At 44.5% G+C, this 15,817-nt stretch overlaps 1 protein-coding gene across 11 annotated transcripts in view; it reads right to left on the minus strand.

Annotated features, from left to right (window-relative positions):
- Atp6v0a1 (ATPase H+ transporting V0 subunit a1) overlaps nt 1-15,568 on the minus strand; it is a 55,309-nt gene extending 39,741 nt beyond the window's left edge. For all 11 annotated transcript variants that reach the window (XM_021177832.3, XM_029483304.2, XM_029483301.2 and 8 more), the window contains exons 1-5: nt 15,463-15,568; nt 13,086-13,266; nt 6,378-6,456; nt 4,495-4,592; nt 3,863-3,991 (exon numbers count right to left, since the gene is read on the minus strand). In XM_021177832.3, the coding sequence (XP_021033491.1) occupies nt 3,863-3,991; nt 4,495-4,592; nt 6,378-6,456; nt 13,086-13,202 (423 nt within the window). In that variant the 5' untranslated portion in view covers nt 13,203-13,266; nt 15,463-15,568. The remainder of the gene's footprint in view (nt 1-3,862; nt 3,992-4,494; nt 4,593-6,377; nt 6,457-13,085; nt 13,267-15,462) is intronic.
- Between the last annotated feature and the right edge of the window lie 249 nt (nt 15,569-15,817).

Below are 15,817 nucleotides of genomic sequence, written 5' to 3' on the forward strand. Positions count from 1 at the left end.
AACAGCAGAATTAAAATTAAACAGAAAGTTCAAATTCTAAATACTAATTTCACCACCTCATATTTAAGAACACCAAGTCTTAGGTAGGAAGGTCAAAAAATTATAAATAAAATTGTGCTTGTTGGGAAACTACAGTGATCAGAACTAAGAGCGTGTATCTAAAAGCAAAACATGATCAGAGACCATGGTGTTTGATCTCTCCTTTTTCTCTCCCCTTTCCCTCTCTCAGCTTATTTATTTTATATGTATTGGTGTTTTGTCTGCATGGATGTCATTTGTGTGAAGGTGCCAGATCCCGTGGACCTGGAGTCACAGACAGTTGAGAGCTGCCTGTGTGGGTGCTGGGAACTGAACCCAGGTCCTCTCGAAGAGCAGCCATTGCTAGTGCTCTTAACTGAGCCATCTCTCCAACCCAAGACAATGCTTCTCTAGTAATGATAATACTGCCAAGTTCTCTAAATCACCTGTTGTTCCTTGAGTTGCCCCTTCTCCATTGAGAACATTGAAAACTACACCTTAGAGGAAGCAAGTTGCTGATGGAACTTCAGCTCTGCCTCTAGCAGTTCAATATAAACAGCCTGTCCAGTCAAGCTACATCAGCTACTACGAACACTTTAGCTGTCTAGCTACAGAGAGAAAGAAATGAAATGTTGCTACTTGAAGAATTCACCCAGAGGAGATGGCAGATGGAAAAGAAAAATAAAGAAAGCAGATGGGTGGAGAACAGAGAAGGAAAGGGAGGCGGGGATCTGCATGCCATTAACCATTACTTTCCCAGTCTTCTTTACGTTCCCATATGTTATGGTGCTTATGGTAAAAGATGTAGAGAAACCTCTCCAGCTCTTACAGTTCTTCATAAGCAAGAAGACTAGAAAAGGATAATCATTAATAAATCATCTTAAATGCTCTGGGTAAGAAATGGCTACGTTGAATTAACAATCATCTTAAATCATAAGCATATTCAATATATGTTTACTTTTCCCTTTCTACACACCCTGCCAATTATTATCACCAATAGGAAAGCATCATTTTCTGATTTAACCACTTTTGACTGATTACTCTGAGTTATCGATTGAGTTCACCCAATTAGAAGAGAAGAGGAGAGGTTTTGTGGTTGGCAGTGTTTGGTGCCATTTGCAAACATGAAGCAAAATCTCATTACGAACTGAATTTCCGACATCTGAGGTCCCAGGTTGGCTCACCTTTCTGTGTTGCTTAAACGTGCACCTGCACGTACAATGTGGTCACCCAGTGAGACTTTGCCTCTGGTGAGGGCAGCAGCATCTGCAATGGCTACCCGGCAGGGCAAGGTCTATGGAAAGGGACCTGGCTGAGACTGTGGGACGGTGGCAATGGGCCAGGTGCCAGCTGCGCATGGTGAGAGAAAGCACGGTGACTGTGGCCAGAAGGCTGTGCGCTGCTGGCTCATGCTTGAAATGATGGGAGATTGATGAAAAAAGCGGTGGAGAAGCTCTCGGAGCCAAGGCGGTAGGCTCAAAGCACTGGGGAGATTGGGCAGGGCTGGGGTGGCTCAGCATAAGAAAGAGAGAACCCACCGTGGATAGAGCAGGAAGGCCAGAAAGACTCAGAGTCTCTTTTAAGACTGGATTTGATGTTTAGACTTAATAATCTTAAAAAAAAAAGGTGTCCCGTTTATGTTCTTTTCTGACTGTTTTTCTTTCTGTTTTTGGGGGGTTTTAGTTTTTGGTTTTTTGTTTCTGTTTATTTGTTTATTGAGAGAGGGTCTTATGTAACACAGTCTGGACTCAAAACTGCCATGAACCTGAGGCTTGTCCTCCTGTCTCCACCTCTTAGATGCTGGGATTACAGGCTGCATGGCCACACCTGGCTCCTAACTATGCTTTGAAGCAGCAACTCATTTTTCTAAATGGCTCATCTTATCTTTAGTGATTTCTTTTGAGGGAGCTGAGGGTGGGGAAAAGTTTCACTATATAGCTTTCGGCTGGCCTTGGGTTGGCACAGGGGAATGTCAAATGCAAGGTCTGCCTGAGCGATTTAATGGGATCCTTTCCCTCATGGCTGCACAACTAGTAAAAGAAGCCACAAATAAGTGTAAAAGTGGCTAAGCTTTGCCTATGAGGTCAGGGCAGCTTGGGCGCATTTAGAAGAATTCGACTCTGTGAGCACATGCAGCGCTATGCTCGGGGGGGGGTCTCCTCATATAACCAAATGACATTCCCTGTGACTGAAGGGATTGGGTCTTTCTCCACCTGGACTTTATAAAGAGTAAGCGCTCACTATACACTTGGGAGTTAACAGATAAGAATACATTGCTAGCCGGGCGTGGTGGCGCACGCCTTTAATCCCAGCACTCGGGAGGCAGAGGCAGGCGGATTTCCGAGTTCGAGGCCAGCCTGGTCTACAAAGTGAGTTCCAGGACAGCCAGGGCTACACAGAGAAACCCTGTCTCGAAAAACCAAAAAAAAAAAAAAGAATACATTGCTATGTGGCCGTGAGCATCCAGGAGCCCACGTTCAGTGGGATGGAATGGCAGAAGTGGCTTTGCCTCACGCAAAGATGGAAGCGCTCACAGAGAGTTGACCTCACTGCCTCACGCCTACTAACTGACCAGACTCAAACCTCTCAGCTTGGGTGGCAAATATTCATAGGGAATTTCTATTGCTTTATAACCAGATTCCTCCTCCTGGGGAGACTAGGGAGTTACATTCATAGGACTTCCCCAGCTCTTTGTGCAAGGAATCGAAATCCGTGCTTACTAGAGAATGTATCGTATCCTCGGCAGACTTTTCTCCACATAGTGGTTTTCAGAGTAGCGTGCCTGAGTTAAAAGGTGTTAAAACGGCTAGCTGGATCCTGTCCCAGCCCTCGCCACCGTGTCTGACTCAGCAGGTCTGCGGTGGAGCCTGCTCATTTACACGTCTCCCAAGGTTCCAGGTGAGGCTGTTGTTGCTGGCTGGAAACCTTACCAACTATGGAGGACTGGTCTCTTCTCAGGCGAGGCAGATTTAAAGTGAAACTGAGAGCCTAGCAGATACTATCTAAAAATCTTTGTCAAGAAAAGGAAATAAACTTTCTGGGTGGAACACAGTAACAGTAACTAAGGTGATATCTAAAGTGTGTAAAGTTTGGCAAAGACACCCGTTAGACCATCAGAAAAACCTCATCCCGATTGGGAGGGAATGATCCTTCCCAAGATTAATTAGAAGGAAGCCATCTACAAACCCGAGCGAACTCCTTTCAGGAGGGGTCTCTTTAGAAAGCTGCCATTTGGCAACTCAGTACCTTTATATTTAACCAGGAACTTAGGAACATGTTTCCTTATAAATAATAAACTGTGTATTGGGGAAATCCAAACTAGCATCACATCGTTATTTCCATAGGACACAATGAAAACTCCAAAAAACACGGTGATGTGAGATCTGAAGTCCTGAACAACTCCCAAGTGTGGTGAACAAAATAATTCCATGACTAAAGGTCTGGAGACGGAAGCTTCACTGTAATTTTGTGTGTAACCAGACTAGTTTCTCTGGCTTCATATAAATCATACTTACCTTACAACACACAGCTAGAGGTATCACACAAACGTTTCAACTATACTTGCACATCAACTTGAGGGTTCCTTCCCACCCCACCCCCACCCCCACTGCACCCCCGTCCTGAGATGAAAGCGTGCAGGACATGTAAGAAACATATGCCGAAGCCATGACTGGCTGTGCACTACATGGAGCATGGGACATGTGCTGACAGTCTTTAACTAAAATAGGGTGCAAGATGGCACTGCTTCCAAGCTAACAAGGTAAAAGACTCGTTGGAATAACGACACGGCCGGCCGTGCGCAGGTATCCCAGCTGCTCTAGTACTAAAGAAACAATCATCTGACCTCATCGAAAAACTGCTGGGTTTTGCGCAGGATAAATTTTAATTCAGTCAGTTCCAGGAAGTTTCTCTTCAGAGCTTCCTGGTTAGTGTTGATTTCCTTCAGTTCATTTTCAATCTTCTCGAAATTGGCCTAGGGTTTAAAAGAGAGAAAGAGAGAAAGAAAGAAAATGAAAGGAAGGAAGGAAGGAAGGAAGGAAGGAAGGAAGGAAGGAAGGAAGGAAGGGAAAAAATTAAGAGGTTAACTCAAATTCAGCTTGCTGTGCTCAAAGACATTAACTGAATTTGCACCCCCAACTGTTGCCATGGTAACGAATTATCCACTGCTCCAAACCAATTCTGTGATCCCTCCCCCCAGCAACTTTAAGCAAAACATTTCACTTAAATGAGCCTTTGTCTACAGATTCCGCTATACACTCAGTGATAATTCAAACACTCAAAAATATCAAAAACCCATTTATAGTATGTGAGGGTCATCATTCAACAAGGGCTCAGTAAACCAATAACCATGAATTTGGTGGTCTATTATGTTATCTTTGTGTGAGATGCTGTTTGGCATTATAAAAGAGGGATTCAGAACTCCTCCTTGCCAACCAGTCAGGCATTTAGGTAGAAAGTTATCTGAGAATTGTTTACCTCTAAGTCGATCATGTCCCGGGGGAAGGGCACCTCTGGGTTTTCACCAGTGTCCATAATTGGGATGTTAGCTTTCCGTATCTCTTTCTCAACAAATCCTTAAAAAAAAAAAAAAAAAAAAAGATAGAGGCAGAGCATTCAAATGTAGTGCAGATGCCTGGAATTCTCACTGAGAAAACATACCCTGCAAAGACCCGACCCTGCCTGCCGCTGACGCCTGGCCAGAGAGCTTCATTCCAAGAACTGGCAAACAAAAGAAGCAGCTCCTCCAGAGCCCCCATGCACACAGCCAGGGCTGACTTTCTGTTAGTCCCTTCCCCCTTCCACCCTACACGTCACACTTCCTTCAGGTGTGATAGCTCTCTTTGCAAGTATGATTGGTCAGTCAGTCAACAAGCCACAAGAATACACCTTTAACAAGAGTCATTTAATTTAGAAACAATTGGGTCATTTTTTTTTTTTAAAGATCAAAAGCCAAAAAAAATAAGCATAAAAGGACCCAAAACATGGAAAGAGAAAAAACGTTTCCATGACAACTACTGACTTTTTTTTTTTTTAAATAGGGACCAATTTACTTATCAACTTGGCAGAGTGGCAAGATCACGGGTTTGGAGCCAGACAGAATGACCTAGTTTCAAATGCTGACTCCATTATGACTGCTTATGCTCTTACGTATGTTAAGGAAATTACAGGCTCCTTAGTATTACACAAGGGTAACACATATTTTTTTTTTTTTTTTTTGAGACAGTGTCTATGTAGACCAAACTGGTGTGCCACCACAACTTAAAGTCCTGGTGTGGGGAATGAATCAGGTTTTCAATTACTCATCAGTGCCCCAGCCTGTAAAGTCTCAGAGAATGTTACACTTCTCATAAACTGCTCAGATGACGTCTAAATTTGATAGTATCTTTTGGAATTCTGAAACATAGTTCTGCTGTTAAAATCCCATGAGAATCTGACCGGGCAGAGGTGGTGCATGCCTCGCTCAAATCTCAGTGCTTGGGAGGCAGAGGCAAGTGACTCTCTAAACTCAGGCCAACCTGGTCTACACAGTGAGTTCCAGGATGGCCAGGAAGCCACAGAGAAACCCTGTCTTGAAAAACAAACAAACAAACAAACAAATAAAACAAAACAAAAATCCCCCGAGAATCTAAGAATATGGCATAGACAGGGAATCAAAGTATTCCAGAGAAGCCAAGGCAGAAGGATCATTGCCTGAGCTGGTCAGCTACACGGAGTCCCAGCACAGTCTGAGCTACACAGTGTCCAAGAGTAAAGGAAAAAACAAAACAATTCAACAACAACAAAAAACAACCACAATGTTTTCAGCTTGTTGTTTGAACAAGATTTCCCTTAAATACAACTTAGCTCAAAGTCCATAAAATCTATTTAATATACAAAAATAAGGTTGTGGTTGCAGATTTTTTTCCCTTCATTTTTTTTACATCTTTTAACAAGCTTATTTATATTGTGTATGTGCGCATGCATGTGTACGTGTACGTGTGGGTGCTCATGTGGTGGTCAGAAGCCAACTTTGGGGAACTGGTTCCTGACTTCAACCCTGCTTCTTGCTTCTGCTGCACAGTGTACTCCAGCCTAGCTGGCTGCAAGTCTCCCCCTCCCACCTCACAGTGGGAATGCTGGGGTTGCTGATGTGCACCGGCATACCCAGTTCTTAGTTATTTGTTGTTGCTTATTGAATAAACTGCAAAGGACCAGCAGGCTGGATGGTAACTAATATCCTGCTGGCAGCCACATCTGGCTTTCTTATACTCGGGCTTGGGGCCTGAATTCCTGTTTCTACTGTAGAGTTTTTATTCCTTTACTGAGAGGACTAATGATTCTAACATGAGACAAATGAGGAATGACCACATTGCACATACGGAGTTTTCGATCCATTTCTTCACATCTTCTAACTTCATTCACAAATTTCCTCTGGAAAACATTCACATCTGGATTTAACTGCAAGAACAAGAACATAACAGTAAGACTTCAAACACCGAGTCTACATTCTGTGTTATAAGCAACGCACGCCATAAATGGAAACGTAATTTTGAGCCAGTGAATAATGCAACTCTAACCAAGATTATCCGCTGATCGATAGAAACGGCCTTGTGCCAGCCACGCAAGCAAAGTTAAAAGCCTCCTGTGCTATACAAGGCAAATTAGCCAAAGCGGTGAGCTCTCTTCCTTTCCTCTGCCTGGAACTCGGGCAGCCATGTCATAGGCTCTCTGCCTGGTTTTCCTCTCTGTTCCTTCCCAGGCAAAGGAGACAGAAAGCAAATATCTGTTCTTCTGCCCCAGGATGTCACCTTCTGGGGACAGTCTGATTTTATTCATGCACTAAAGCCGTAAAACCTAACACCTGTTAGAATGTTAGAAAGATGGGAGCCAGGCCGGATGGGAGCCAGGCCGGGCGTGGTGGCGCACGCCTTTAATCCCAGCACTCGGGAGGCAGAGGCAGGTGGATTTCTGAGTTCGAGGCCAGCCTGGTCTACAAAGTGAGTTCCAGGACAGCCAGGGCTACACAGAGAAACCCTGTCTCAAAAACCAAAACAAAAAAAAAAAAAAAAAAGAAAGAAAGATGGAAGCCAGGCTTGGGGGTACACGCTGTGATCCCAACTCTGGAGAGCAGGGTGATTAGAGTTCTAGGCCAGCCTGGGCTACATAGTAAAACCTATCTGAGAAGATGAGAACTTTGAACTGATGAGGATATTGACAAAAGAGACCTCAGGTGAAGTGTTGATAGGAATATAAATTAGAATGGGCAGATCTACCATACAGTCCCGCAGCCCCACTTCTGGGTACATGCACAAGACCCGAAATCAATACGCAGAGCTATTCTCACTAACTAGTATATAGAATCAACCTACCAAGAGATGTAGAGACAAAGAAAACACGGGGCATAGAGTGAATGGAATACACCAGGTATACTGCATCTTACCCCCACGTACAACTTTATTATTTAGGTTTTTTGTTTAAAGGATTTTTATGTGTACGGGTGGCATGTCTACATGTATATTTGTGTACCATGTGCATACAAGGTGCCCTCAGAGGCCAGAAGAGGGTATCAGATCCTCTGGAACTGGAATGAGAGGTGGTTGTGAGCTGCCATGTGGGTGCTGAGAGTCAAACCTGAGCTCTCTGAAAGAGCAGCCATTGCTCTTAACCCCAGAGCCATCCCTTCGGGCTCCTACACATACATTTTAGACGCTTGAATCCACAGAAGTATTGAGAGGAAGGTTGTTATGAAATGGCTATCAGGGAGGGAGACAGACAGAGAGGAGGTGTGGCCAGCTGGGGAAGGTATAGGTCAAAGTTCACAAATTTTCAGATAGGAGGGAATAGGGAGGAAATGACAAGCAGCTGACCAAAGGGTTGAGCTATTAGGGATACATTTTTTTTTTAAACATTTATGTATGTACTCCCTGTGTGTGTGTGTAAATGCACATGCATGTGTGTGGGTGCATACTTGCCATAGCACACATGTGAAGGTGACAGGGCGAGCTGCAGGAGTGCTTTGCTCCTTCTACCATGTGACCATGGGGTTCCAGGGATGGAACTCAGCTTGTCAGACTTGGCAAGAAGTGCTATTACCTGCTGAGCCTTCTTACTGACTCCAGTAATACATTTTATTTGCGTATGCGCGTGTGGTATAGGCACCCATGGAGAAGAGAACATCTGATTCCACATAACTGGAGTGATGTGAAACTGGCAACTAAACTTGGCTCCTCTGTGCCAGCAGCCAGTGCTTTAACCACTGAGTCACCTTTCCAGCCCAGGAATAAAATGTTCAACCACTGCAGGGTGAACAAGATAGCTCAGTGTTATAAAGGAGTATGGCTGGAGACAAGGCAAGCTTGATCATCTGAGGTTAGCCCTTGGAGCCTCCATAAAGCTAGAGGGACAGCATCAATTCCAAAAAGCTGTCCTCTGACTGCCACATGTGTCTCACACACACACACACACACACACACACACACACCACCACCACCACCACCACCACCACCACTAGTAAATAGCCTGGACAATTTAGTAAGATTCTATCTCAAAATAAAAAGAGCTGGAGATAGCTCATAGGCAGAGCCCTTACCTCACACACACGAGGCCCTAGGTTCAATTCCCAGCACCAAGAATAAATACATAAATGAATACAGACGTGAGTAAATAAACAAATGGTATGGTGGTACCTCTCGCCAAAGTAATAATAACAGGAGCTGCAGAGCCTGATGTGGGTGCTGGAAATTGAACTCAGGTCCCCTGAAAGAGCAGCAAGTACTTAAGAGTGCTCTCTCCAGCCCTTCCACTTGAATTTTTAAGGCCAGGTCTAATACACAGCCAAGATAGCCTTGAATTTACTATGGAGCTGAGGATATTGACAAAAGAGACCTTGGGTGAAGTGGTGATAGGAGCAACAGGGTTATAGCAGTGGACCTCACTGCCTCACTCAGTCATGGCAGTAAAAAGTGGCAAAAATACAACTTGCTATAGCTCAGGATAGCCCTAAGCTAGCGGCTAGCCTTCTGCTTTTGCCTCCCAAATATCGAAAAGTTAAGAAATCAAGTTGTGTAAAAACAAAAAATGAAAACAAAACAAAAAAACCCACAAGCTATAAACCTCACATATAAAAAAATATGTTTGCCACATTGAAACTTAGGCAGCTAAAAACACTTGTTTCTTTTCCAGAGGACCAAGTTCAACCCCCAGCACTCACATACATGGTAGCTTACACTGCCTGCAGCCCCCAGCACCCACATCCATGGTAGCTCACACTGCCTTCAACCCCCAGCACCCACATCCATGGTAGCTCACACTGCCTTCAACCCCTGCAACTCTAGCTGCAGAGGGAATCTGGCCTCCTCAGGCACCTGCACTCACACATGTATACCCACATACAAACACATACAATGCACATAATTAAAAATTATTTAAGCCGGGCAGTGGTGGTGCACGACTTTAATCCCAGCACTTGGGAGGCAGACAGGAGGAAGTCTGAGTTTGAGGCCAGCCTGGTTTACAGAGTGAGTTCCAGGACAGCCAGGGCTACACAGAGAAACCCTGTCTTGAAAAAAATTAAAAATTAAAAAAAAAATAATAATTTTAAAAGTCTCATGGTGGCTCATGCCTTTAATCCTAGCACTCAGGATCCGGAAGCTAGTGGGTCTTTCTGAATCCAAGGCCAGCCTGAGCTACAAAGAGAGTTCCAGGACATCCAGGGCTGTTACACAGAGGAACCCTATCTTGAAAAAGCAAAATAAATTAATATAATAATAATAATTTAAAAAATAATAAGTCGGCTGGGTATAGTGCTGCACATCTTAATCCCAGCACTCAGAAGGGCAGAGGCAGGCAGATCTCTGTAAGTTTGAGGCCAGCCTGGTCTACATACAGAGTTCCAGGACAGCCAAAGCTACATAGTGAGACTCTGTCTCAAAAAACAAACAAACAAAAACAAAACCCCCCAAAACCCAAATATCAATACTAATGATAAATATTTTAAAACTATTTTGGGTAAAAATGTTCTGGGAAACTAGATAGTCACACAGCTTTCAGAAGTGTGACCCCAGATTACTCATTAATTACACAAGTGATGAGATACTTTTACACTGGAGAAATCTAAGAACTAATACAGTAACCAGGTGATCAAATTTATCTTTAATAATAGAACAGGGCTGGGGCTCAGCTCAGTTAGTACAGGGCTGGCCATGGAAATGCGGAAGCCCGAGTTCACTGTCTAGAACCCAGGGAAGAAAGCTGGACAGGCTCCAGGCTCAGCAAGGAAATCATGTCTGGAAAACTAGGGTGGAAGCAAGGTCGGGGTGGCCCATGCCTTTAATCCCAACACACAGGAGGCAGAGGCAGGCGGATCTCTGTGAATTCCAGGCTAGCCTGGTCTGCAGAGTTCCAGGATATCCAGGGCCACAAAGAGAAATCTTGTGTCAAAAAACCAAACCAAACCAAACCAAACCAAACCAAATAAAATAAAAAAGATAAAATATGGGGCTGGTGAGATGGCTCAGCGGTTAAGAGCACTGACTGCTCTTGCAAAGGTCCTGAGTTCAAATCCCAGCATCCACATGGTGGCTCACAACCATCCGTAATGAGATCTGACTCCCTCTTCTGGAGTGTCTGAAGACAGCTACAGTGTACTTACATAGAATAAATAAATAAATCTTTAAAAAAGAAAAAAGAAAAAAATGTTTGAAAAAAAGAGATAAAATACTAAGAAACTGTGCACATACAAGTGTATACAAACAAGCACACACACAAATTTGCACACATACACACACAAATAATAGAACAAGACCAGCATAGTAGGCATACCTAAGCACTGGGGAGGCTGAGGCAGAAGGGAATGTTGTGAGTTCAAGGCCAGTCTGACTACCTAGTGAGTTCCAGGACTATCCATGCCACAAAGCAAGGCCCTATCACAAAAAGAAGCAGGGTAGACAGGAGGAGGGAGGGAGTGAAAAGGGGAGGGAGGGAGAGAGCACCCCACCTAAGACACATGGGGAAATTTTACAAACCTCCCAAGTCAATAAGCAAAAGTCAGGGAATCCCACCGACCGCTATAAGCAGAGGAGAGGAACACACAGCTCACAGAAGAGGAAAGTCCCTGTCCACAGACAGACAAAAGGATGCCAACTACACATACAAAAGTGCAGATTAAAACAAGGGCCCATCCCATACCTGTAAAATCATCGTGTGGACAGACCTACTGACACAGCCATGGGAGCATAACACATGTGTGCTTCCATTGTGAAGTACACTATGACAACATCAAAAATGTTAAAGATGCACATGATACTTGGTGGTGCTTCTATGGAATGTGTGTGTGTGTGTGTGTGCCCGTGTGTATGCGTGTGCATGTGTGTGTGTGTGCACACACACGCACATGGATGCCAGAAGTCAATCCAATCCATGTTGTTCCTCGGGAGCCATCTACCGTGGTTTGGTTTGGTTTTGCTTTCTGAGATAGGATCTCTTAGTAGAACGTGGGGCTTTCCTGAAGAGGCTGGGCCCTCTGGCTAACAAGCTCCAGGGATCGCATGCCTCAGTCTCCCTTGGGCTACATTCACAAACTCGTGCTACCTACCACAGCTACCTTTTTAGAGCTAGGGATTCAATGAAGGTTGCCATGTGGCAAGCATTTTATCAGCTAAGCTGCCCCTGCAATCCCACAACAGCCTTTTAGTTACAAAAACTGTCTAGCAGTGGCTGGCCTAGAACTCACTATATAGACCACGCTGGCCTCCCAAGGACCTTGAGGGGATTGGAGATGTGAGTTATCACGTCCAGCTTTGGTTTTTACGTTTTTGTTTTTGAAAGAAAATGACAAGTGTATTGACGACAGGGAGAGCACAGCGGACGCAGCAGTACCAGAAGAACCGCCTGCTGGCTAACTTAAGAGCTTGCCAGCTCCAGAGCCTGTATTAGTTAACCCTGCCCGTTTCCCATCACTCTTGTTTAATTCACGAATTCATTCCAACCAAGCAATGTGGATACTTTACATAGGCACCAAAACCACAAAAGGGTATAAAAACAGAGAATGAGCTAGACTCCCTGGGGCTGAGATCATTGAGGAGGGACATTAATTAACTGTTCCCATTGATAAGTGAGAAGTCATGACCATTATTATAAAATCTATGAAAAGTCCCTGGAACTCTGAGCCTGCAGGATCGGAGTCTGGGACACCGTGCCCCACGCCTGACGACCCACAGCCTCCAGTCCTGTGCACCGTGTCTTCTTGCTCATATTATAAACCCTCAGAGCATATTTTTTAAAAATATTGTCTGTCCTTTGAGACTGTCTGTCCTTGAGATCCTTTTCCAAGTATCCAAAAACAGCGAATTATTACTATATGCTTGTTTACATACTATATAAGTGATGTACCTAGATGTCTCAGATTTTGTTTTAATTTTTTTCTTTTAGATCCTACTGTATGGAAAACTATAGGTTTCTTTGTTTTGTTTTGTTTTTGTTTTTGTTTTTGTTTTAAATATCAGGCTGTAGTGTTAGGGAGACGCAAACAAAATAAAAAATCTCTACCAGCATTCCTAACAACTACCTTAAGAGTAGTTCAAATAGTTTTCTTCTTTTTCTCCCAGACAAGGTCTCATGTAACTGGCTTCAAACTAACTTATTATGTAGCCAAGGATGGCCTTGAGTTCATAACACTGCTCTTCTACCTCCGAAGTGCAGGGATCACAGGTCATTTCCCATCATGCTTAGTTTTCTGTTTTGTTTGAGTTTTTTTGTTTCCTCCTCCTCCAAGACAAGGTCTCCCTCTGTAGCTCAGGTTCATCGCCTCATTGCCTCAGCCTCCCGAGTACTAGCATTATAGAGGTGAACCCTCATGCCCAGCTTAAGATAATTGTCCAGGAAAAATGAGCAGAAACCATTTCTATCTCTAGAAAGACAAAAGACAACCTGAGCTTCCGTCTAAGCCAGTGCTATGCTGTTACTCTCAAATTGAAAAAAAAAGAAAACCCTCATGATAAAACCATTCAACATAACAAACAAAATCCGTTCAATGGTGCTCAAACAAACAAACAAACAAACAAAACAAACCCAGCTTTACTTTCACTTACATCCCGAAATTGGACCTTTCCAAGCTCTCCTAATTCGCTGACACAGCAATAAGCAGCTTCAGACTGTAGAAATAGCTGGGCCAGCGTCATCTCCTCACTCCGGAAAAGCTCCCCCATGGTGGCGATGGTAGTTCACTCCAATCCGAGGCAAGAGAGAAAACGACGTGGCTTGAGAATTAACCTATAGGACCAAGAACAAACAATACCCTAGGTGAGATTCTTATCTTGTATGCCCCAAGGGGAAGTCTTAACACTCTTGCTATCTGGCTCAGAAAGGTGCAAAAGAGAAATTGCCAAGAGCAGTTACTAAATCCCAGACTAGGGAGCCTAGACTAAGAGTCATTTCCTTTGTAAGCAATGCAAGGAATCAGGATGGACTGACAGTGTGTTGGGGCAATACAATACAAAAGAATATATGCAGAATAAGGACAGGAACCGAGAACCCCCAAAGCTCTTTAATATGAGGCTGACACTACCTGGGGGTCTGGTTTTATTTTGTTTGAGACAGTGTCTTATATAACCCACAGCCTGCCTCAAACTCAATATATAGTGAAGGCTGGCCTTGAACTCCTGATCCTCCTGCCTCCCATCTGTTTTTGTTTTTTGTTTTTCTTTCTTTCCTCTGTGTAGCCCTGGCTGACCTGGAACTCACTCTGTAGACCAGGCTGACCTGGAACTCACCCACTTGTCTCTCTACCTCTGAGTGCTGGCATAGTGCACCACCACCAATGGCACTGCCTCCAACTCTTTAGAGCTGGGATTACAGGGATACACCAACATGCCCAGAGCTTTTTTGTTGCTACTGTTTGCTTTTTCACACTTGATACAAACTTTCTCGCTAAAACCCTCCTCTTTGTTATTTCTTTTTTTTTTCTTCTTCTTCTTTTTTTTTTTTTTTGTGAGCAGGAAACAATAAAAGAGACTTTAATTACCCTCTTATATAAAAGATGTGACTAGCTGTGACTGCTTCCCCTCTCACTGACAATGCCCACTTCCAACATCTAAAATTCCCAGCACTATCTGAAAGCTATGGCTAAAGGGATCAAGCTTCCAAACTCCTGGGAAAACAGTATTCCTCTTCTAAGGAATTCCAACATATTAACCTCATTTTTAAAAAAGACAAAGGAGATCACACAGCTTAATTTCAATTCAGGCATGACAGGAAAACGTTGGTAATGACAAAGCACTTTTAACAAGCCAGAGGAAAAGCCTTCCACCTCTGCAGCTTCCTGCGACTCATCCCCATCCTCAAAGACAACTGCCTTCTTCTATCTGTCAAGTCTCTCCTAGGAGCCTGAAGGCTTCCGTTCAGGTCAGCAGCTGGCGCTATCAGTGGTACTGAAAATGCAATTATTTATTCGCGATAAGCTCCCCGCTCAGCTTCTGTACAGCAGCATCTGCAGTATCTATCCTCAACAGATCATCATGCACTGTATCAATTTTAATGTCGTAACGTCATGCAAATTCCATGTTAATCGATAGATAAGTCTGATGTTTCCGAGAAGATTTGCCCTTCGGGAAGGCAGGAAGACATTTTGAAGAACCCGAACAACAAATCCTTTCGGCATTAGGTAAGGAGAGCAAAATAACACACTCGACTAAAAGCAAGCATTTCTCAAGAGATTATGTGGGTTGACTTAATATGAATCACCCACATAAGCTATAACCAGTCCTTTCCACCTTGAACGAGGATAGGTGCCACAACCTCAAAATAAATGAAATCATGTCTGACAGGCATAGACCAGGAGCTGACAGGGATGACAGCCTCCAGTGAGTTGCCGCCCTCCTCCTGTTCCTTCATGATTACAGGCCTCTCCAAGACTATCTCTACCCCCACTGAAACCAAACACAAAACGAATTTGGAAAAGCGGTTTCCAGGGGTCGCGAAAGGAAGTCCGAAGAAAGTAATTCTGCAAAAGGGTGATCCAAACCCAAGGTCCTCCCAGGAGGACTCTCGCTCGGATTCTCCAATCCTCCCTTTCTAGCAGGGAGCATTTGTCGTTCACCTCTTCATTTCTAAGCTGCACAGTGAGAGAGCAGAAATTTTCTGGACCAGGCATAACCTGTCTCCTGGTTAAGGAAGAAATCCCCAAATTGTAAGACCCTTTAAGAAATCCCCCCAGATCCCTCTGCCTATCCGATCTCTTCTGTCCTTTCGCCTCCTCTTCTCCCGGGTCATCCCTGAGCAGTGGCCCTCCAGTTCCTCTGTCCACAGGAAGGGTGTCCGAAGAGGGAGATGGCCCCCCCCCCCCCATATTTTTCTCAGAGACCTAAGATCCTGGCTAATTCTTCTGACAAGCGTCCGAGGTATCGGAGTGCGCTCCACGTCCCCTCGAAGGCCACTCGGGGAAGCGCTCTTTCTACAACCCTCGCTCACCTTTCGCCGGCTCCGCCGCCGCCGCGACCGCAGCCGCCGCAGCAAAGCCTCCCCGGCTCAGGCTGAGCAGAGTCGCCCACCAGCGTACGCAAGCAAGGTTCCGCCCCCACGCCACCGCCGAGTCCCGCCCCCGAGATGATTTCATCTCAATTGACCAATAGGATGCTGTCTCTCCCCAGCTGCCGCAGTGCAGAGTCTATGGGGCTCGGACGAGTCCTGGTGTGCTGTCGCCATCTTTGTTCCGGCGTTGTGATTTCTATCCCAGTTTGGAAGTCATGGGGCTGGGCGTGTGACTTTTGAAATGTTTGCCTTTTGAGTCTATCAGAATCCTTTCACTCTATTATCCTCGGAGCAA

The sequence above is a fragment of the Mus caroli genome, unplaced genomic scaffold (genome assembly GCF_978045245.1).
Source record: "Mus caroli unplaced genomic scaffold, Mus_caroli_1 scaffold_13, whole genome shotgun sequence".
Classification (NCBI taxonomy): domain Eukaryota; kingdom Metazoa; phylum Chordata; class Mammalia; order Rodentia; family Muridae; genus Mus; species Mus caroli.